The 21,966-nt window shown below is 41.7% G+C and overlaps 2 protein-coding genes across 2 annotated transcripts in view; both read right to left on the minus strand.

The window, feature by feature from the left end:
* Window positions 1–28: 28 nt before the first annotated feature.
* On the minus strand, window positions 29–6,294 carry txndc5 (thioredoxin domain containing 5). Its single transcript, XM_063912638.1, has 10 exons — window positions 6,040–6,294; window positions 4,648–4,800; window positions 4,138–4,243; window positions 3,950–4,046; window positions 3,061–3,176; window positions 2,673–2,759; window positions 2,415–2,576; window positions 2,191–2,273; window positions 1,780–1,909; window positions 29–1,146 (listed from the first exon to the last, which is right to left on the minus strand). The coding sequence occupies exons 1-10, from the start codon at window positions 6,222–6,224 to the stop codon at window positions 1,024–1,026; spliced, it is 1,242 nt and encodes a 413-aa protein (XP_063768708.1). The 5' UTR covers window positions 6,225–6,294; the 3' UTR covers window positions 29–1,023.
* Window positions 6,295–19,087: 12,793 nt separating this feature from the next.
* bloc1s5 (biogenesis of lysosomal organelles complex-1, subunit 5, muted) overlaps window positions 19,088–21,966 on the minus strand; it is a 2,913-nt gene continuing 34 nt past the window's right edge. The window contains exons 1-5 of the mRNA XM_063912145.1: window positions 21,691–21,966; window positions 21,127–21,209; window positions 20,599–20,719; window positions 20,143–20,201; window positions 19,088–19,903 (exon numbers count right to left, since the gene is read on the minus strand). The exon at window positions 21,691–21,966 is cut by the window's right edge and continues 34 nt beyond it. Of these exons, the coding sequence (XP_063768215.1) occupies window positions 19,730–19,903; window positions 20,143–20,201; window positions 20,599–20,719; window positions 21,127–21,209; window positions 21,691–21,709 (456 nt within the window). The 5' untranslated portion in view covers window positions 21,710–21,966 and the 3' untranslated portion in view covers window positions 19,088–19,729. The remainder of the gene's footprint in view (window positions 19,904–20,142; window positions 20,202–20,598; window positions 20,720–21,126; window positions 21,210–21,690) is intronic.

Here is a 21,966-nt window from a genome sequence, read left to right on the forward strand (position 1 = left end):
TAACAGACCGATGCAAGAACAAAACACGTATTTTTGATTATTTTTATTATGAAATCTCATGTTACAACTTGCCATTATTCACTCTTTTTGTACAAAATCCATGGGTAGTGCACCACCCATGACTCACAAGGAAAAAAATACTTCTGTCACTGGAGTTCCTTAGACCATGTGCTATCCATAAAAACTTTTACTGACAAAAAAACTGCTGTGTTTGACTGTTTATACCTGGGTTAGACCATGAAAGATGCCCTATACTCTTCACATAACCTAGGGTCAACATGGTCCAGGCCTGAGACCCTGAAGGCTAGGAGGAGGAGAGAGGGATGGCTGAGATCACAGCAGTCGGAGAATGTGGAAGACCGTTCCATAATCAGACGTGTGATAACAATGAAGCCTCCGTCACTACTTCTTCCAGACTATGGGGGGGGGTTTCCCTGAGAGTTACGTCAGATAGGCCATCACTGGCTTGAAAAGAAAAACCCTCAATTCAACACTTAACTTCACATTTGGGTGACAAACAAATGATCGACTGACAGTACCATAATTATGATTTTACAACAGATCCAACGTATTCAATTTAGCATCGACAAAAAGTCCAATGGCTTTAGTGGTTCATCAGGAACAATTGATTTTTTCTACAGGCAGAAACCTGGACATCTGTCCTGTTGTGATACCATTTCAATAATCTGTGTGAGCAAATTGGTTCTGATTGATTGAGCAGTGCTTGCAAAGTGGTTGTCCGAAATACTTCATTTGCAAACCCAACATAAGATGGAACTCTCCACATGAGGAGATAAAGGTTGGGTCACAAAGAGGAATACATTCACGTCCCAAACACTCCACTGAATCATTCTGTCTTTAACACAGGAGAAAGAACAGACTGCAGTCCGTCTTTGGCTGACTCCTGTCTGAAGAGAACCGAGTGGAGAGAAAGATAGAGAGAGGTTTTGGCTACTGTAGGAGAGAGAGTGGAGTCCTACTGGCCAGAAATGCAAAGTGGTGAGAGTGCTGCCTTCACTGTCTCTACAGCTCGTCTCTCGCCTGCCGCATCACAAAGCTGTGCAGGCTCTCCAAGTCCCGCCCACCATTGTGCTCTTCTCCCTGCTCCCCCGCCCTGAACATGATCAAAGAGGGGTAACCTCGAACCTGAAAGAAAGGAAAGAGGCTTAGTATATGAGCTTCGTCATCTTCAAACAATTCTTAAGCAGCGCAAAATGTCATATATCGGTTAGTGTTACAGTTGAGGCTAACTTTCCTTCAGAATACTCTCTCTGGGTCGAAAAAAGTCATGATTTTCAGGTATTTGGCGACTGATGGACGAAATGACATGGTTTGACAAAGGTATCTTATCTCTGAAGTGGATTGCAGGGGCACGTTTGATATGAGAACACGTCTTGGATACAAAAACAACAACGAAAAGGTCACTTTATCACTCAGTTATCGGACAGATCACTGATATGTTGAACCCCGACCCGGCAATTCTGCGGGCTAAAGCTAATTAGCTCAGCGATCAAGCTGATACTGAGTGATGTGTGCCAACATTTGTGTACACCTGACCGTGTGAAATCTGCTTTAGGATCACAGTGTGTATCTAATTCAAGAATGTGGCAGTTATAAGTGTTTTATGGCTCTGTGATAAAACCATCGTCTTTGCTTTATTATATCCTATCCCACACATTTTATCTTGAGGAAATAAAAGGTACGTGAGGGAAAGAGTGCTGCATGTTGAGTGAAGATGGGATCTTCAGTGTAATTGGTGGAAGACGCCCTCATACTTACAGAGTACTTGTTGCAGATTGTGCGCTCAATAGTGCAGTCCACTTTGGCTATCTTGACGTCAGTGAGGCCGGAAAACTCCTTCTTGGAAAGATCCTCCCATGTTGGAGCGAGGTTCTTGCAGTGGCCACACCTACAGCAGACAGTAGGATAACAGGGATGACATCACTCACAGTGACTGAGCCGTAGCTGGGAGTCGGCACCGGACAACATTAACATTTCCAGGACAGGGAAAATGTTTCTGATATTTATAGATACTATGACATGTTTACAGGCCAACCATATTGTCTGATTCCTGGGCCAGAACTATGTTGAGGCAGTGTTTGACTAAAAGCCTTCTATACATTTGAAAATGAGTGTCTGCTACTTCGAACTGGATGTCAAAGATAAAGAAAGTTAAAGGGAGGATCTTACCACGGAGCGTAGAATTTGATGAAGGTGAGTCCTTTGGCGACTGACTCTTCAAAGTTGCTCTCTGTGAGGTCCAACACACCGGACTACAGAGGGGAAAGACACAGGTAGAATAACTTTACCACTTTAGAGCAAATAAAGAAGAGTTTTTAAATACCTTTTGACGGTTGGAACTGAAGCATATATTTCATGATGTGGCATTTCTCATTGTTGTCGTTCACACCCACCTTTACCTCCTCCTGGGCCGGCTCCTCAGTGGGGATCTCATTGGCTTTTTCTTCCTCACTTCCTTCCTCCTTTTCTTGCTCCTGAGCGACGACAGCCTTCAGTTGGTTGTCCACAAAGTCTTTGAAGGAGTCCAGGTCTCTTTTTCCTTTGTACTGATCTACCTACAAGAAGACATACACATGCTTTAATTAATACCGTAATGGCTGTAGTGATCAACATGTCAGGTTTACAGGTCAGATCCTAAACATCTTCCGTACCTTCTGTCCGTTGTAGAAGAAGAGCAGTGTGGGATATCCCCGCACGCCGTTGTCAGAGCACGCCTCGTAGTGCTGAGTACAGTCCACCTAGATCACAAACATATGGAGTTTTAAAGAGTCAAACATCAATGCAAACAATGCCCCTGCACATTTGCTTTGGCTGAGTGGCTCTAATAAACAAGTGTGCAAATAAGCAGCCTCTCATGTGACCAGCATCCTGTTCTGTCAGACAGGATGACTACGCTTGAGGTGCAAAGACCTAAATGAGGAATCTGGTGTGCTTCATGGCTGCCCTGTTTGTACTCATGTCACAGTATGTGCAGTTATAGTTTGTTATGAGTATATGGAGAATGAAAGCGAGATCTTGTACACAATCTGAAGGACCCACCTTTCCTATCTTGACGTCTTCAGAGTGCTCGAAGGAGGTGGCCAGCTGCTCCCAGGTTGGGGCCATGGCTTTGCAGTGACCGCACCATGGGGCAAAGAACTTAATAAAATGGGCACCTAAAGAAAGATGAAAACAAATATTTTAGAGAAGGAAACCAGTAAGAAATTAAACAGAAATGCAAAATAATAAATAAGACAAGTGCACAGGTCTGCACTTTACTGAGGTGTATGCGTTTAAACGTTCATTTAATGAAGCCGTGTAAAAAGTTGATTCCACAACAAACTCGACCCGGCCTGTTGTTAATGAAAATATACACTTCAGACAGAGCGTATACACCGCCAATTATACAATGTTTTTCGGGGCTCTGTTGCCAAGATGTGAAGGTGGGACCTATAAACACTGTCATATCCTGCCTTTTTTTCGTCTCCAAACAAGAGAGGATTTATTTTTCCTGAAAACCAAAACAGTTGACTTCAGCCGAGCTTAAAAGCCACAATTCCAACGAGACAATTATCGTGAGCACTGTTTATTTTTGCAGGCGATTTCTGAAAAATCCAGAAACGTGAGGTGACAGGAGAGAAGTGTGTACAGTCGGTTCGAGTGGACTGACGTTGTGGATTGTGGCTCTGGTGCTCGTGTTGAAATGTCAGTTATGTCAATCAAGGCAATGTTTCCATTCTCTAAGGAGGGATCCAGAAACACTACTGACTGCGGCAAAAACTGAAAGTAGGTTTTAAATACAGGACCAAAGAAGTTATAGGTTGAGGTCAGGGTGCAGCTGCAGAAACAGAAACAGAGCTTATGCTAACTACTCATTTGCCTAGGTTAAGTGGTAGAACAGCATTTTTTTGAAGTGTTATAAACAGCATATCTTCTACTGGATCTTTACCTTTGGCTATGTGTCCCTTGAAGTTGAGAGCAGTGAGGTCGTACAAGCCCTGTTTGGGCTCTGGGGCTTTAGGAGGCTCTGGTTCACTCTCTGGTTCCTGGAGGACACACAACAAGCAGCATGTATGAACACCACTGTGGGTCACTGGTTCATGAACTTCAGCTGTTGACTGACTGACCACAACTCACCGAAGGCTCCTCCTGCAGTGTCTTCAGCATCCAGGTCTCCAGAGACTGTAGATCTCTGGACCCCTGGTACTTCACGGCTTCCTGGTCTGGCCTAAACAACTTCAGCCTAAACATAAAACAAATGTATTTTTGATGAATGAATTTGGGCCTGACAACGATGAAGCTTAACAGGTTACTGTACTATAACTTAATGACCCATGCATACAAACATGTGTTTTTCATCATAACAAACTTCAGGACCCTGTCGTTTTTGGTTATACAACTTCTGTCAATCATCATCCAGTGATTGCTGTGTGAGCAGGTGTAGCATGAAGTCAGCAGCTTTCAAGATTTTAGAGGATGTCATTAAGATACAGGCAGAATATAACACTAAATATAGGCCGATGTATCACCTCTCTGTCAATCAGTGATGAAAACAGCGGTTCACTACTACCAGGGGTGTCCAAATAATGTTCAATATTTCATTAATATTAAATGGTGCATTGAAGATTTGGTGCAATGAGTACTTACGTGGGGTAGCCCCTGACTCCGTGGACATTGGAGCAGAACTTAGTGTCCGGGACGCAGTCTACTTTCACCACATACACGGGGGGGTTCTCCATGCTGTTGTATTTGTCTGCCAGTTCATTCCAAGCAGGTTGCAACCTCTGGCAATGGCCGCACCTAGAAGCAACAGTGAAATTCAGTCAGTGAACAATATAAGGTATTCTTACAGCTTTCACATCTGTTGGTCTGGTCCAATCATCTTTAATCCAAACTATTCTGTGTTCCTAGTCAAATATAACATTTGCACACATTGTATGTAACCTAGGCTGCACCTTCAACAGGAAATGTGGAATTAGAGGCCCTAGGGCCGATGACAATTAGATGATGGTGGATCTGAGACGCTGCATTCTTAGAAATACCATGAGGTTGGGCTTCCACTGTTATAACACTTCTTTTGTTATAACAGTGGATAACAGATCTTTTGTTTAATGCATTCTTTTAATACATAAATTAATAAAAAGTATCCTGTGTTATTGTGCAAACTGTCCTCTAATGAGAACAGACACAACAATGTGCATCCGTGTCAATGAAAAAGAAAAGGAAAGTCAGGGACAAAGTCAGAAATGAGAGTTTAAAACCTGTAATAGTGAGTTATTTAGGTCTCATTTAGAGAAGCCAGAGAGACTTTGCATGCAGCTGTAAAGTTGCATAACCATTTCAAGGATAGTCTGGTTTAGGACAAAGGTTTGGGCCTGGAAGAAATACCAATGCAAGATATTCGAAACTTTTGTAGTCATCCTTTGATCTTATCTTCAGACACATCATACTCTCTCCCCTTCCAGTTATTCTATCTAAAGCTGTAGTAAATTGATCGATTTTATCCTCTTTTTTTTAATGTTGTGTTCTTTACACCTCACCAAGGACTTCTGGGGGACCGTGGACCCCATTTTCGGAACCGCCAACAACATCAGTCAATCAGTGCATGCCACGTAAGCAGCACAGCTCCCAAAACTATGAACTGTTTTCTGCCAACTGTAAACAAACATAGCGCCACAAAGTGTTTAGCTATGTTGTGAGTCTCGCTTTCAACGTCAATTATAACGTTTTTAATAAAAACGTAGTCGACATAGATATAACAGCAGTCTTAGCACCGAGGCCACTGTGAAAAGTCCAGTTACGGCTAACGGTTTGGCTAGTTAGCAGATAAGCTAACCTCCCCTGCTATCCAAATGAACGGGATGGTAGCAAACTAGCAGACCGGCTAACTTGCCGGTTAGCTCTAATCCCATTCTTGAAACACTCTTATCTAGTTCAGGTGTGTATATATGTATTATAAAAAAAGACAATGGTCATAGCAAAATACAAAATGTATTTGACGTCGTCTGGACCAAACTTAGGAACTAAGTGTTCACTTACCATGGGGCGTAAAACATGACAAAGTGGGGTGCAGTGGGCACCGCCTCGTTGAACATCTCCACTGTGTATGTATGCTTGGCATGTTCATCTTCTTCTGCATCAGCGTCGCAAAATACAGAAGCAAACAGTAACGAAAAATAAATAAAACACAACATAAAGGGTGTGCAATTCAGTGCTGAGGCCATGGTGAATCTCTCGGTGGGTGCTCGGTGTCCCTGCTGGTGTGAAAAGACCAGCTCATAGCGTGCACGCCCCTCTGGCTCCGGCTGTTTAGAGTTGTATAGAAAGTGGATGGGACACATCCATATGGAGATCACTATTACAGCAGACGGGATGTTGTGTAGATCTGTGAAAGCCCGCAAGCGCTTTGCAACTTTATCTAACCTGACAGGTTAAACAAATGGCATACTTTGAACAAGTATGGTGGCTTTTTTAGTAAAAGCAACTTAACTGGAGGGGAGATAACGCATGAGTGCAATATATACCCTAAAAATAAAGAAGATAAAGTGTGTGTGTGTGTGTGCGCGCGCGCGTGTGTGCGCGCGCGCGTGTCACACTCAGTCCCTTTATTTGATCTATTGCTGCATCATAGGTGTACTATCCAGAATAGTTAAGAGGTTGTCTAGATAAAACTATTCTCATTGCACAGATACAAATGCATAATATTGTGTCAAGCTCTACAGTTTTTAAAGCCCTTTCAAGCAAATTACTGATTTGGGATTTAGAATTAAAATGGACATGATGACATTATTTGGATTTAATATTAATAGAAACAACATCCCCATGCATCATTAGTTTTGAACATGTTGGGCAATAGATGAGCTGAATCCCTACATCCCTAAGTATATTATGAGTAATTTATGGAACCTTTTAAAGACAGGCAGCCACAAGGTTAACAGTTTAGCACCCTATTCAACAGAATGAATATGACATACTAAATTTCAATATGATTAAATGTTAAAGGAGGGAAGCTTAGTGTGAACGTTTTTATTAGGATATAATTTAAGAGACATTTGGGAGTTTGTTCATAAACGAAAGCCGAACTGGTTGATTATAAATGGCCCAGTGGTTCTGGTCCACTGCACAGCTTTGGCCGGCAGTCTGGGTTTCCTTCACACCTAAGGCTGTCTTTCTTGAGCAAACTGAGTGCCCTTAATGGTACATATATACACCAAAACATGAAAAGATGAAATATTGCGAAAATACACTTAGAATTAGGAGAACACAAACTTAGCATTTGAAAAAATATGGGCACCATAGCTCAGGTGTCACTTGACTGCTGGTTCAGATGACAAATTGTGTGTTTTCTACACCTTTAGTAAGATGTGAGTCAGAGTTGCCTCCTCAACAGTGGAAACGAAGCTTGAGAGTGAGAACATTTTCAGGCAAATATAATTAATCCAATTTATTACACTGGATAAATAGTGCCTCTGGTGGGGGCTGTTGCTTCGTAATGGCGACAGTGTATACTGTATAAATCATGCATCTATTCCCACCAATGTGTGTGTTTGTGTGTCTCTTTTCAGAGTAGCAAGTACCTGCTGGCTTCATGGATTGACATCTTTTTGGCAAGTCCTCACTCCCCTTCTCCTCTCACTTATAACACAGTCATGGTTTCTTGAAACTGTATGTAGACAGCCTTCCTATGTACAGTATTTCTCTTTAATCATTGCCCTTTTCTTTTCATCTGCACAACAGGAAGAGTGGGACGAGGACAGGAAGAGGTTACAGCATGGAAACAGACAGAAGTGTCGCCCACAGCACACTAACTCTTTCCCAGACTATCACATCTCTTTCAGAAACCCAGGACTTCTTGAATGTCTATATGCCAAAAGTGGGTGGAAAAGGATTGTCAGGAACGAGCTGAGAACGAGAGTGCAACACACGGGAGACCAGGGAAAGTCGGTAACCAGCTTTATTAACAATAGTTTTAAATGAACAGTTCTGGAACAAGACAAAGGGCAGGTCAGGGACAGGCGAGGGTTCCAGGAGTAGGCAAGACGGGAGACGCAGGTACAGGCAGGGTCAGGAAACTGAGGCTGGTACGTACAATTAACAAATATTTTCTTGTTTATTTATTCAGTTTGATTCATTTATAAATTACAATTTTCCAATTTAAAAGAAATATAGTGCACGCAATCACAAGAAATGTCTATTCTTTCAAAAAAGTTAACACTGTGCCACTGAGGGAAGGAGCACACTGTTCTGCCTTCCTGAACCTTTTCCTTTTCACATCAAAGGTATTTTTGTCTGAACTGTTATGGTTGCTACGATCATATTCCTGCTCTGATTTAGTCCAATGTGCCGACAAGAAAGTGTCAGCAGTACAAGAACTCCCACCCACAAAAGTTTATTTGAGCTATTATATCAAAAAACGGCCTTGACATCCACTCGTGACCCACAGCTCTCGCTGCACTCTCACATTCCAACATTCACACAGAAATGCCCTTTTGGTTAATTAGAGGTGAAAAATGATATATGAGATTATTTTACTTGACTTTGGCACATGATAAATAACATGTACACACAGGCCTGACCCTTCCCAAAGGGGCTCTATTGTTACCATGGCAAGCCATTAACCACACATCAATATTTAATCTCAAGATGTCATATAGCTGTGGTGAATATGACTAAATTGCTGTGGACACATTTTTACATTTTGCCTGGAGAAGTGGGGGCTGCATAGTTGTGGGTGTCTACTGGTTACCCATTGTTGAGGGTCAGGCACCTTGCCAGGCTGGTTATAGCGTGGTGTAATAGGAAAAAGAGAGATTAATGGACCCTGGGGACCCGAGAACATTTTGTTTATTTTTTTAATTGCCTGGAGTTAGTGACTGAGAGCGTACGAGTCGGCAGGTGGCGAATGGTGTGAAAGTGAGAGCTGAGAGTGGAGAAAAGCAATGCGTGTGAATTAAAAAACAGGCCATGCTCTAGGTAGATTTTGTTCTAGGCCACTAACTTCAGAGAGTGAGCGATAACTCTTAGCAGGGTGCTAAGACTTTTTCCTGCGGTCTCTAAATAAGTACATTTACTTAGGTGTAAAATGACTATGTGACAGGCTATTTCTTATTCTCCTCCAGCCTAACTCCTGGAAACATGACACATTAGCATATTTCCCCAAATGTCGCATGATGCTTAAATGATGCCCCAACAGATGTATTCTCTCTCACAGTACTGCAAAGGTGAACCTATAATCCTCATAAAGTAAGTCATCATCATAACATTGAAATACATTTTAGAAACCCTCTTGTCTAACAGCTGTAGACCGTATTTCTCAGAAACAGTATCTATTTCAAATTGTGTCTGCTTTTTGGCACTGCCAAGGAAAACCTTGAAGAGAAAACTTTCTGGAATATTTCAGAGGCTATTTCTGACCAAATCTAATTCTGTCATGTACCCATAAGGGGATTACCTTGTTGGACATTCTTTCTATAGAGCTGTTTTCAGCACAGTCTTCCCACAAAAGGACATCGTGCAATCCAAAGCCAGACGTGTTTCCATTAGGAACTCTGAGACTCACGGCAGTATCATATCCGGAACACAGGATGTGACCAACAGAGGAGAACCAATGTCATTAGCAGACAGTTTACTAGAGCCACTTCAGCAGGCACCTGTGCTGGGAAAAAAAACAAAAACTGGGAAAGGACTCCCCCACATGATTGGAGCAATCCCAGAAACATACCTTCGGGGATGGAAGTCGGAAAATCTCGTGTCCTTTCATCTGCGGTGGATAATAGAGAGAGAGGAAGTAGGAGAGAAGAGAAGGAGAACAAAGACAATGATGGAAATAAAGAAAGAAAGTGCTAAATCTTAATAGGATGGGATAAAGTGAGAAATCTGATAAAGGAAAGAAGAGGATGAAAGAGACGGTTATTGCGGTTGTGGATTACCATGACGACTCTCACTGTATCCCAAGTGTTTTTATGCTCTACTGCTCTCTGCTGGATCCAGGGGAATGACTAAAGCAGTGCCAGGTCTTCTGAGGTATCAACATTATTGGAACTGCCATCATTTTCCACAAGAGCTGTACTGCTGCTTTCCCACTGCTGGAATTCACCTGCTGTAAACAGGTTGGACGCACTTTTTATTGACAGGTGCGACTGGAAATTGCTGCTGTTTGAGATAAAAAACACCCTTGTGCAAGAATGACCTTTCGCTTCAGACCTCATGAAATTGAATCAACGTAGGAATGGCCACAAAATGTATGAAGTGAAAAGGGATCAACATTTCATACGGCTGGTATTTTCCTGAAAAAACACATGGATTACAGAAACTTGCGTTCTAGGGTTAAATATATGACTTTAGTGCTAATTAGAAAATCTTAGCATGCTAGCAAAAAAAAAAACTACATCTACAGGCTCACCTACGGGAAACCTTTAATTCCTTATAGATCCCCATCTTTGATCACCTTCTCTTGCGACAGGTGTCGAGAGGACCCACCTCGACACACACACAGACACTTCTTGGTCCATAGCCTTCCCTATAAAAGCCCCACTTCCTGCTGGGAAAGCCATCAGGATATACAGGCCTACAGATTGTGGGTGGGTTGAGGTGGCTCAGAGAGAGGTAGAAGTAGGAAGCGAACGAAGAGGATCGGAGAGGAGCAGTGGACTCATTGACATCTTGGTGTTTCCACAGACCAGCCACTTCCGTCTATCGTCAGGAACGTAAATTTCAGCTGAATGTTAACGTAGAACTGCCAAATGAGTCAATGGAAATGATGGTCATTGGAAACCTGTTATGTTTTCGAATGTTAACCATCATTAAAATGAATTAAACAAGGGTTGATGTTTCCCATGTTTTAAATCACTTATAATCCAGTTTAAAAAAAGGTTGTAATATATATATCGCCCTTAGCGTTATTATGCTACATGCTTTACATATCATTTTCATGTTAAAAATAATAAAAGAGATCTCCTTGAAGCCCACGCATTGGATAGCATCCACTCCTCTGAAGTGTCCTTCAGCAACGACATGAAATTCTACCAGCCCCATGAATGACGCTTTGTACCCGGGCCCAGCTTCTGAAATAGAAAAACCAAATTTCCACACGAAGATCAATAGAGGATGACATACTGCTGTTGCTGAAGAAAAGAACATGCTAGCTTGCTCTTACATGTGTGGTGCATCTAAAGATCATTCACAACCCACAAATCAAACGCCTGCCGCGAAGGATCGAAGCTCAAGAGATATTTCAGCAGACAGTATTTCATGTGAGGCGAGCTGTAAATGTCATCGATAACCGATGAGGCTTCACTTATTCTGAGTAAAAGCCGTATATAATGACTGTGGATGGTTTTATTCTTTTTGGACATGCTACAAGACACGTTAAGTGTGCCCCAGTACCTGCTTTCACTGCAACAAGGTTTGTTTTTATTTTCCCCCATTTAAAAAAAAGGAATTACAGATGCTGTCACCCACTTACTGGTACTCCCACTTGCTTTCATGGAAAATGTAAAAGGGGCCCAGCCTTGTTGAGGTCAGGCTGACTTTGCCAGTGAGAGGTGGCCAAGTCACAAAACAGATGTTTACTGTTTTCCTAAGAATGATTTGTCCTCTGCTCCTATTGACTCAGCGTCAGAGTGGGCAGAGAGGGGCACAACGCGTGAACAAGGTGTTTATGTTTTATTGTAAATGTATTTTACTACATGCATGCTTGATCAGTCCTTGGGTACTTCAAGCGACTTTATGCTTATGACAGGTGTGTGGATCTATCCACCTTCAGGCAGATGTGCAATAAAAATGATCGGATGGATCGCACGTAGGAAAGTTGTGCCTGTGTGTGTGCTCCCCTGGATGTGTCATCCTGTGTAGGCAGAGCAAGTGTTAGGAGGCCTTTGACTGTTTTTGTGTGTCACCCCTGAGTGTCTGCAGAGGCAGTCATGGACCCGGGAAAGGTCTCTCCACAGAAGCCATTAAGCAGTGAGTCTGCTGGAATAATGTGTTTGACTTGGCTGTGGGGCAGCAGCAGGTGCTGGGAGGACCGGTCTGGAGCTGCTGCTCACCGCCTGCTTTGATATGCAGTCCAGGGAGCAGTGTTCCCTCCTCTGTGTCTTTCCCTCCCATCTCATCTCTGACTTCCTTCTCCCCTGTTGTTCCTTTGTGTCTCCCTCTCCGTTTTTCAGTTTATCTCTCTGTTGTCATTGCTTCCATTCCCCCGTCAGATGTGTTTTTCCGTCACTTCTCCCCTTATGTTAATCCCCCTCCCTACCTTACTCTTCTCCCCATATCATAGCTGTGAAAAAGCTTAGTTTCCTTCAGGCTAAAATCTGCTAGACCTCAACAACACTGCAGAGCAATGAGTTCAAGTTTGAATGTATGAGAGACGCAAAGAATTCAAAGTCACTACAAAGAAAGTGGATAGCAGGTGTAAAACTGTGCATTTCTTCACCTTTAGAAGCAATTCTAATGTCTTTGTGATCAATTTGGATATAAAGCCTGAACCGCTTTGTCTTATCTTAGAATGGAGACAGGAAGCAAGGGGAAACAGCTAACCTGCCTCAGGACAGCAGTGGTGAAGTGCGGCCTCCGAACGAAAAGTAAGGGATAGTTTAAATGTTAGCGGCCCTGAAACACATGCATATGCCTACCTGTGGTTACTGAGGCATGTTGCACGCATATTGCATTTGCACATAAGTTACAAAGCCAAGCTAAACAACCAACAGCTAAACTAATGCTGCAGCACACCGTTGCTTTACATGTAGTTAGCATATATTATTAATACCTTCAAGTAAGCAATAAGCGTATTTCCCAGATATCAAATCTCTCTGAACATGTCCATTTTCAAAGAGTTTATCTTTCCTTCAACAATGTGTTTCTTCTTTATATGATCTACTCACCCCGTTACCTTGAATTCTTTTTCAGTTGTCCCCCAAGAAAAGTCTTGATGAACTATACTAAACCGGGGCTGTGTATAACAACAAATCATATTCTGGGTGAAGGACAGACAAAAACAAACTGTTCTCTAACAAGATGTCATGACAAGCAGTGCTTAACATTGGCATGCAGTAGGTCATCACTTTGGCTCTGGACTATGTGTCTTTCTCCCTCTGCCTCAAGGTAAAGCCATTACGTTTGAAACGAAGCAGCAGCAGTAGCAAAAGCAGCAGCCCACTTGGGTTTGGAGAGAAACGATGAAAAGTAAAGCCCAGGGCCGTCCTGGGGCCCTGAAAGAGAGTAGCCTTTTATTGATGGAGCCCACTCCCATGCATTCCTCTGCCAAGAGCCCCAGCCTCCCTGGAGAAAGCCAGGATCAGAGACTGACTCTTTCAAAGGGGGTTCATGGACTGGAGCTGCAACAAACACACACAGACACAAAATCCCATCTACAGAGAAGCACAAACCAGTATGTGCCTTGATCCTCCATCTCCCGTCTGCCTCATTGTTCTGTCAGTCAGGATGGGTTTTTAGCAGCGATTCACAGCAGGGGTCCTATATCTCCTGAACGGGTAACATGCACACAGGCTTGTAAAGCACAACTGATTGATTTATTGGGTTTCAGGGGCTGAGGTAGGTGGGATATTAGATGCTCCTTGGAGATCTCATTGTGAGATCATTCAGTGAGAGCAGAGGGCTTGCTCTGAGAACTACAGGGGAGAAATTCCACTGTCATGGGTCCGACTGAGATTTGGAAAAGAGTATTTTTTTAAGGAGCGTTCTGCTTGGTTGGCTTTGTGAAATGTGCTCTACTTGGGGAGTTTGTCTCTTTTTCCCATTGCACTTTGGTTTTCAAACCAAAAGACATCCAGGGAAAATCTTGTTCTTGAGATCATTTATCATGAGCTTGAAGGAATCCAAAAAGCTTCTGTTTATATTCGAAGGAAGTATAATCAAATTCACAGCCAATTCACATTTACTTTGTCTATAGACACAATCATTTTGAAAGACACGATGCCATTAGATCTTAAGTATGTTGAAATGTCAGGCTAATAACAGACATGGATGACGGTGATACATTTTGCATTGAATAATTGTTTTGGAAAGAGTATTTCTGGACTTTCCTTTCGTTCCATAGGCTAATTTAAATGTTCTCCTTACATACAATTTACTACAACATATCTGTTTCCTCAATCACCAAGGCCTTGAATCATCCTTTATATTGCTTACCTTTCCACTCTGTTCCATGACTTATTTTCATAAATCAATACCCAGACAATGAGTTATAAATACCTGATCAAAGAGCTCAAAGCAAAGGCTTTTTTTCATGGCCAGTTAATCATACCCGTCATTTCACAACAGGAACATTTTCAAGGGAGGAAGATGTAAATCTAGAGTGCATTCAGTTGGCAGGAAGTTCAGTAATCAAGTCAAGTACACATTTACTGGAGCTAAATCTCCTGAGCTTGTTCTAACTTGATATCCAGTGAGCAGATTATTTATTTCTCTGTTTACGGTGTGGCCAACAAATGTACTGTTTTGGTTTAGTCTTACCAACGTCATTGTAGCATTTCCAGCCCCAAGAGGCAGCTATTTTGAGCGGAAAAAAGACTTGTGAGCATTCCTGTCCCGCTAAGCGACAAATATTTAACGCATTGGTGGAGACCAAAAACAGAGTTTAAATTGGGTTAATTTTTTGGCTCTTCAAATGAACGCTAACATTGTTTGAAAGTAGGTTTGCTATCAAGTTAGCCATTAGCTGAAAAGGGTTAGTTGAGGCTAAGACTGCTGTAAGAAATTCTGTTCAAGAGTTAGCATTATTAAAATGGCAACAGCCAAAGAGAAATAACATTGAACAAATACCTGCCTGGTACAGAAAACAGGGAAAATCAAAGCCATTGAGAAGGTATGTGGTTGGCAGTGAAGCCAGACATTCCTCCACGGTTCAGGAATTTAGACGACAACAAGCTTAGTTGCCACTCGTGGCCACCGGCCGATGACAGGCCGTACTCCGAGTCCTCTCTGGCTATTGTTTGCCCTGTGATTGACTGAGGAAGGTGTTTGTTGTTGCTGGACTCTTATCTGTGTTTCTTGGACCTGGCAGGAACACTGAGTCGTTGTATTAGCGAGGCTGTCGGATGAAACTGAACAGACACAAAACATCACGCACAGTTCTGCTAATTACACCTTAGACGCTTTATTGCGTAAAAGATGGCAATGAAGTGTGTGTGTCTTTGAAAGAGAGATAATTAGATCAAGAAATCTGGTGAGAAAACTATGCTCACTTTACAGAATAGAAGCGGAGGCCTCCATGTTACAGTGTCAGCCCCCACCGGGGAGCATATCATTGCTTGTTAATAAGCAATGCTTGCGTTTATTGTGAACGGTGGAACGTTTAATTTCCATCTCTTTTCCTTGCAATGATTGCTTTTATATGCCACCAAGCGCTCATTTTCTAAGCTGTCGGAGTCTGATATTATCCAGCATGCCTTGCAACTTTCCCTCCGAGAGATATCAATTTCTTAATTAGTTTTACTGCAGCTTTGAGCGCTCTCCCTCCCTTATTTAGCGATCCACTGGGTGAACGTTTATCATTGCCAAAGAATTCATATTGCCACCTGTACTACCATCCACCCAGCTCCCATCATGACTCCCTGGTGTTGTTTTATATCGGGTTATTAACTTGGAAACGCAGATCTTTTGTTCATTGGCATTTTAATTTTGGACCCCTTAGTAATTGAGTAACAGGGGCCCATCATGTAGCACAAAAGAAAAAGAGTGAGCATGCAGAGGCTGAAAATTCTCATAAGCTGTCAGGAAAGCGGGGGTGAAGGAGACCCACTCGCTTTCTATTGTTCCAACACAAAACATTGAAATTGTGTTTCTGTAGGACCTGCTTTCTCTCACCACTCGGCTGAAATGAAAAGGCAATCTCACCAAAAACAACACTTTTATTAGCGCCAGGCTAGCTGTCAGCTTTGTAGAAAGTGTAGCAGTCCTCCAGGGCATGTGAAATGTATTTATTGAAGGAAATAAGAATGATACTTCTTAATTTTCAAACAGTACAGCAGTAAAATGAACATATAGGCTATTTAAATATCGAGCCATATAATTAGCTGCTTAACCTGTCGTGCTCATAAAGGTGTACATTTCCACATCTTTTAAAATGGGAGAAATCGAATGGTCTCTGTCATGATGTATACAAGACTTCGGAACATGGATGGAATTGTGTACACAGACTGTGAACATGTGAACTTGGCATATTTTACTGCAATGAAGTGTATGTTTATCAAGCTTTAGGCTTATAATATGCAGTTCTTCCTGTCAGAAAGCTTCAATCTTGAGGCCAAAGTTTGCAGTATAGTGTTCATATTGGGTTTGCATATAAACAATTTGTGATTTCAAAACGTGGGGATGTTTTGTATCTGTATCTACATGAATTAGCCGTACAGTATATTGAGTATATTCCTATCCAAAAATACATATTTTTGGTTGGGTTGATATAATGAGTAAAACACAGCTCAGATATTTCATGTGTATACAAAATGGGTCAAATCTAGTTTTATGGGCTGCCTGAAATCATATCCTGTTTCTATATGTCACATGTCACACATTTTATCCGAAAAATTCACTTCATTCTTTTCCAGTGGATGTGGAGGGATATTTTTCAGACCGAGCATCAGATTGCATTAACCCACACCCCTTATCTTATCTCCATTGCCTGGTGGAGCTCCAGCTGGGTGCTGCTGTTTCCTTTACCATTTGTGTTGGCACAGGGAACAGCAGCTCCATGGCCCCAGAGCACCGCTCTGTCTTCAAAACAGGAAGAGCACACTGCTCTCTGATGCTCACTGGAGACAAAAAACAAACCAACAAGGGTCCAGAGGCTCGAGGCAGAAAGCTGAGGAAGATGATAACAGGAGATTTGAGCTGCTGTGGAAACCTTTCTCTTCACATGGCATCTTACTATTCAGTGTAGAGGGGAGCAGATGCTACTCAGTTTCCTGAATTCCTGAAGATCAGCCTTAAAATGGGAGATTGTTCCTAATGTTACAGTTTTGTTTTCCCTCTTAATACAGCATTTATGAGGTACTGATCAACAAGCTGATAACTCAAAAATAACTTGTCCAGGTGCGGAGATTCCTGGATTTTAACTCAGAACCACAGTTCCTATAAATGTAGAAATGTGTTGTTGTTGCTCGTCCCTTGATAACAAAAAACGTTGATCTGGATACCAGATTTTCTAATGTCAATTTAAATTGTCAAAGCACATGTTACTATTTTGAGCAGCGGCTCTGTTGTGCCATTAGAGACTGCTGAAGGTTATTCTGACCTGGAAGCTCGAAACAGGTCATTTCTGATTTTATGGATTTGAACCTAGCAAGGAATATTCCTGGCATCAACCGGAGAAATGAGCTCCTTTTGTGGGATAAAATCCTGGGAAAACTCTTTTATGCGCGCCCTCATTTACAAATCAGGCTACAAAGTTTAAAGTATAAACCATGTACTGTAGGCCCAACAAGTAGTGACTTTAAGCGTATGCTCATGATTAGCTAACACTCATATGTGTTATACGGTGACCTTTCTTGTACTCTGACTGTTTGTCTTTCTTTCCAATGAAACCCAAAAAATAAACAAGGGCAGATGAAAAGGTGCCCTGCTGGCAGAGGTGGGCCATGTTTCCGTATTGTCGCTCCTCGTTAGCTGATGATGGGCTGTCTCCAAGTTGGACAGCTGCAGTCACCGAGGCGGAGGAAAGGCATGCACACACACACACACACACACACACACACACACACACAGGCAGACGTACATCTGCTGGCATGTCCGTACCCTCTCTGATCTCTGACGCCAGCCGTCACAGACTCTCTCTCACACACACACACACACACACACACACACACACACACACACACACACACACACACACACACACACACACACACACACACACACACACACACACACACACACACACACACACACACACACACACATATAAGTATGCATAGACACAGGCAGAGCAACCCCAGGGTGGCTTTGCACGAGAGCAGGGTGGGGGGGTTATTGCTAGCCAAATGGAAAAAAGCTGCAGCTCCTGTGAAAGGGGATACAGAGCTAAGTTGACTTCATGGCTGTGTCACACGATGGAGGGAGTCCACTGCCGGCTTGTTTTATTCTGCTTTACTCTGTTTTAGTTCATCAGATGGATAATGTGAAGTCCGAGCCCGCTTTTTGGACAGCTGAGGCTAAACAAATGTGCCGTAGAGATGTGAAGGAGGGGGGGAAATCTAAAATATTTGTTCTATTACATTTCCTGAGATGAACTCTGCTCTCAGCCATGCAAGGAATGTGCCCAGTGTGCCCACCCATCCATTAGCCTGTCCAAAAACCCTCCATTGTCTGGAGGAAACAAAACGCTTCATTAAAAATGCTGTGAAGAACCTCAGAGGGGCTGAGCGTCAGGGTCAAGACCCCCGCAGACAATTTCATATTACAACTTTAACATCGGTGTGTTTGCTGAATAACTGTGACGAAGAGTGGGTTGTGTGTTCTGGAATACAGTTATATTTATTTGTTGTGTATGACAATTTGTAAATGGAGAGGTAGCTTTATGTTTACTGTCCATTTTATTTTCCATTCTTGTTTTTTTTTTAACTTATTTGTTAAATGTCATCCACGTTTACTGTAGTCTTATCTTTATCATTACCTCTAAATGTGTGTTTATGCATATTTGTGTCTATGTACAGTATGTGTATATACAGTAGATATTCAAGTGGGTGTTAAGGCTTGTATGTATACATGTGTATTTTTTTCTTTTTAAATATTTGTATTCTCTGGGACGGCGAGAAACAGAATTAAGATCCCCCTGTCTGTGTTCCACAAACAGAGGAATTGACAATAAAGTTGACTGTGAGATGTGTATTTCTGCTGTGAATCATGGCTGTGTGCAATTAATCCGATAAACAAAACGTTTTCATGTATTTTTGTATTACTTTTTGTGTATTTTAAGCATTCTTTTTGCTGTTTACATAAACAGAAATAAATTACAACCAGAAGAAAATAAAAAAAAGTGTATTCTTTTTCAGTTGTAACAGCCACACAAACATGTGTTATGTGATTAATCCAAATCGGATTTGAGCTGGCTAAACAAACAACAAACAGCTGCTGCTGATCATTCAAATAGCTTTTATTATAAAAGTGACTCCACAGACAGTCGGTTTACATGGAGCTCATGTCAGAGGTGAAATGTTTTAAACACGGGAGAGTATGTGAGGGATGATTTGTTCTGGAAACAGTTTTGTTTGAGAACGTTTCTACAACACTTCACCTGTGCTTTAAACACACCTGCTCAGAAGGACTGTTCTAACATGATGTGGCTTTCAGTGCTTACAATATCTCACCTTGCTGCCAAACTCCAGGTTCCTTTTAACTTGAGGCCTTCGCAAATTTATCATCAGCAACCTTTAGGCAGGCATCCATTACAAATCTTGAAATGTTGAAAACTTCACGGCCAAGGAACAAATCAAATGATTGCTTGTTTAAAAAATGACAAATTCCAGACCTTTAAGGTGCCGGGAAAATTCCATGTGCTACAGACAGTTTGATGGCCTCTGAAATGCTACATTGTTAATCACACTTTCATATTTACGATTTGGAAAATGTGGAGTCTTGCGCAGGAACAAAACCTCAACCGACAGGTTCATCAATCAAACCGATAGCTTAGTTTTGCATGTGCAGAACAGACTTCCATGTCCATAACAAACACCAGCATGAAATAAAAGAGGTTTGTTCCCTCCCAAACATCAACTGATTAGAGGGGTGAAAACTTGGTCAAGTCCTTCTTCTTCTCGCTGTACGTGATGCTGAGTTGCCCTACTGCTTTGGCGTGCTCCACGTCCACCTCTTCCTTTAATCTCTGCTGCTCCTTCAGAAAGTCTGCCCACTCCTCCTTCAGACGCTCCATGCTCCCCTGCAGCTGGGTGCTCTGGAAAGAGCAAAGAAGAGGCGAATGAATGATGTTAATCTTAATTGCCCTTCTTTTATATCTCTGTATGTGCTGATAACGTAAGGCAGTGTATGGGGCTCAGTGTGGCCGTCAGCATACAGGTGCAGTGTTTGATAGAACACGATATCATAAATGCATGTGGAATCTTCAATCTATTTATTCATGGCTATGTAAATGTGTCCACCTGCTATGACTCTTTATCCTTGGGTTGTTTTTACCTGCTGTGCCTCTAGCTCCCTCTGCTGGACTCTCTCCGCCATGTGATTTGCAGCCTCCACTGGGGGAGAAACACATGTTCTTAATATTTATATTTCATTTCATCCAACTCCAAACAACATGTTGATATCTAAAATGTGTTTATTGTGATTGTCAAAGAAGGTTTCTTGTGTCATCATAGGGATTCAAAACAATAATTACAATAGCATGAAACTGTTCAATTCCACGTTTACACATATTTTCACTGAATTCGTCTCAGCTAACAAATATTTCCATTATAGTCATTTTAAACTGCAGATTTAATCTTTGATTGTTGGTTCTGGGATTGTCAGAAAATGTATCCGTCCGAGTTTCAATGTCTTGTTTGTTAGTCCAAAACCCAAAAGTATTAAGTTAAATATGAAATAGAATAGATTGGATTATTAGAAATCAGTGGAGGCTTTAAATTGAGCACTTACACCGCTTAACCACATTGGACAGCATGCCCTCCAGATCTGTAGGAAGCATCTGCTCATTTGTTTCCGTAACTATTTTATTGAGGTTCTCCAGCAGTCTGCTCTCCCTGTGTCCACGTTTCTCCTAAACAACGACAACAACAACAACAACAACAAGGAAAGCAAAGTGTTAACCATACACATTAACATTGGGATTTTGCATAACATTACGTACATCTGAAATGTGTGGAAAAAACACGTTCCATTTATTGTCTATTCACCTGTAGGTAATCCTCTTAATTGGAAAATAAGAATTTGGTTCTTCATGAAATTGATCATATAGAAGATAAATTCAGTGTATTGAAATGTACTGTACACTTACAGTGATTCCATGTTTAAAAATAAAGACAAAATATGTAAATTAGTGTGAATGTATTGAGTCCCCTGCCCACCAAACATTTTTGCTCATCTCTGTATGTATTCATATGAGATGTTCTGATGTGGGTCTCATGATATTCGTTGTCTGCAGCTTTATGGTGACAGGACCAGTACCTCAAACTCTCTCACAAAGTAACGGATCTCTGCATTGATGACTGGGCGGTGGTCCAACAGTCGGGACTGGATGTCACCTACATCTGCAGCACCGAAACAGCCGATCCATTTCAGGTTGAACATACAGGACACACAGGATTTAAAGAAATACAACAAGTTAGTGTCATGTTTAACATTTTGCACACAGTAAGTGCAGTGAAATTATGAAAGCTAATTACATAAAATGTCTTCTTTACCATAACAATTGTAGTCAATTATGAGGTGTAAGCTTGTAAACAGGGTATTTAGTCAATTACGATGTAAAGTTAAACATATTGCAGCTGTTATTGAACAGTACATTTGAATCATTATAATCTCATTCTAAGAAAGTGTTGCATATTCATCAGAAAAACTGATTTCACGGAGGACCAATGAAGGTCCATCTTCTTCTAACATGTTTGAACAACATGAAAGGAAACCATTCGTGTCTATCACCAATTCACCAGTGTTAATGGCAGTGAGCTGGGGAAACCACGCTGACATGCAGACTATGATTAGTATTATTCTGCTGTGATCTTCACTCACCTTTAGCAATCTTGTCCATTTCTGAGAAACGTTTTTTTGTAGGTGCAAAGCTGTGTCTCTTGTTTAGCAGCTAGCTCCACCAGACAAATGCTAACCACTTGCTAAGTGTTCCAAATGAGAAGCTAACTAGCTGCTAATCGTGAAAGCGCATGAGTCACTTAGCAGATCAGTCATTAATGTAACCTATATGTTGTATTATAGTTTGATGTATAACAGCTACAATATTAATAAATCTGCAAGGTTTTTTCAAATTGAAGTCAGGTGAATAGCAGTCAG

This window comes from Eleginops maclovinus, chromosome 21 (assembly GCF_036324505.1).
Source record: "Eleginops maclovinus isolate JMC-PN-2008 ecotype Puerto Natales chromosome 21, JC_Emac_rtc_rv5, whole genome shotgun sequence".
Lineage (NCBI taxonomy): Eukaryota > Metazoa > Chordata > Actinopteri > Perciformes > Eleginopidae > Eleginops > Eleginops maclovinus.

Excerpts from the sequence above, each read along its gene's own strand:
- txndc5 (XM_063912638.1), bottom strand. The coding sequence starts at position 6,224 with ATGGCCTCAGCACTGAATTGCACACCCTTTATGTTGTGTTTTATTTAT. Across the intron at positions 4,244-4,647 it reads GGAGTCAGGGGCTACCCCAC|GCTGAAGTTGTTTAGGCCAG; the intron begins GTAAGTACTCAT and ends TTTTATGTTTAG. Across the intron at positions 1,147-1,779 it reads CAATCTGCAACAAGTACTCT|GTTCGAGGTTACCCCTCTTT; the intron begins GTAAGTATGAGG and ends CCTTTCTTTCAG.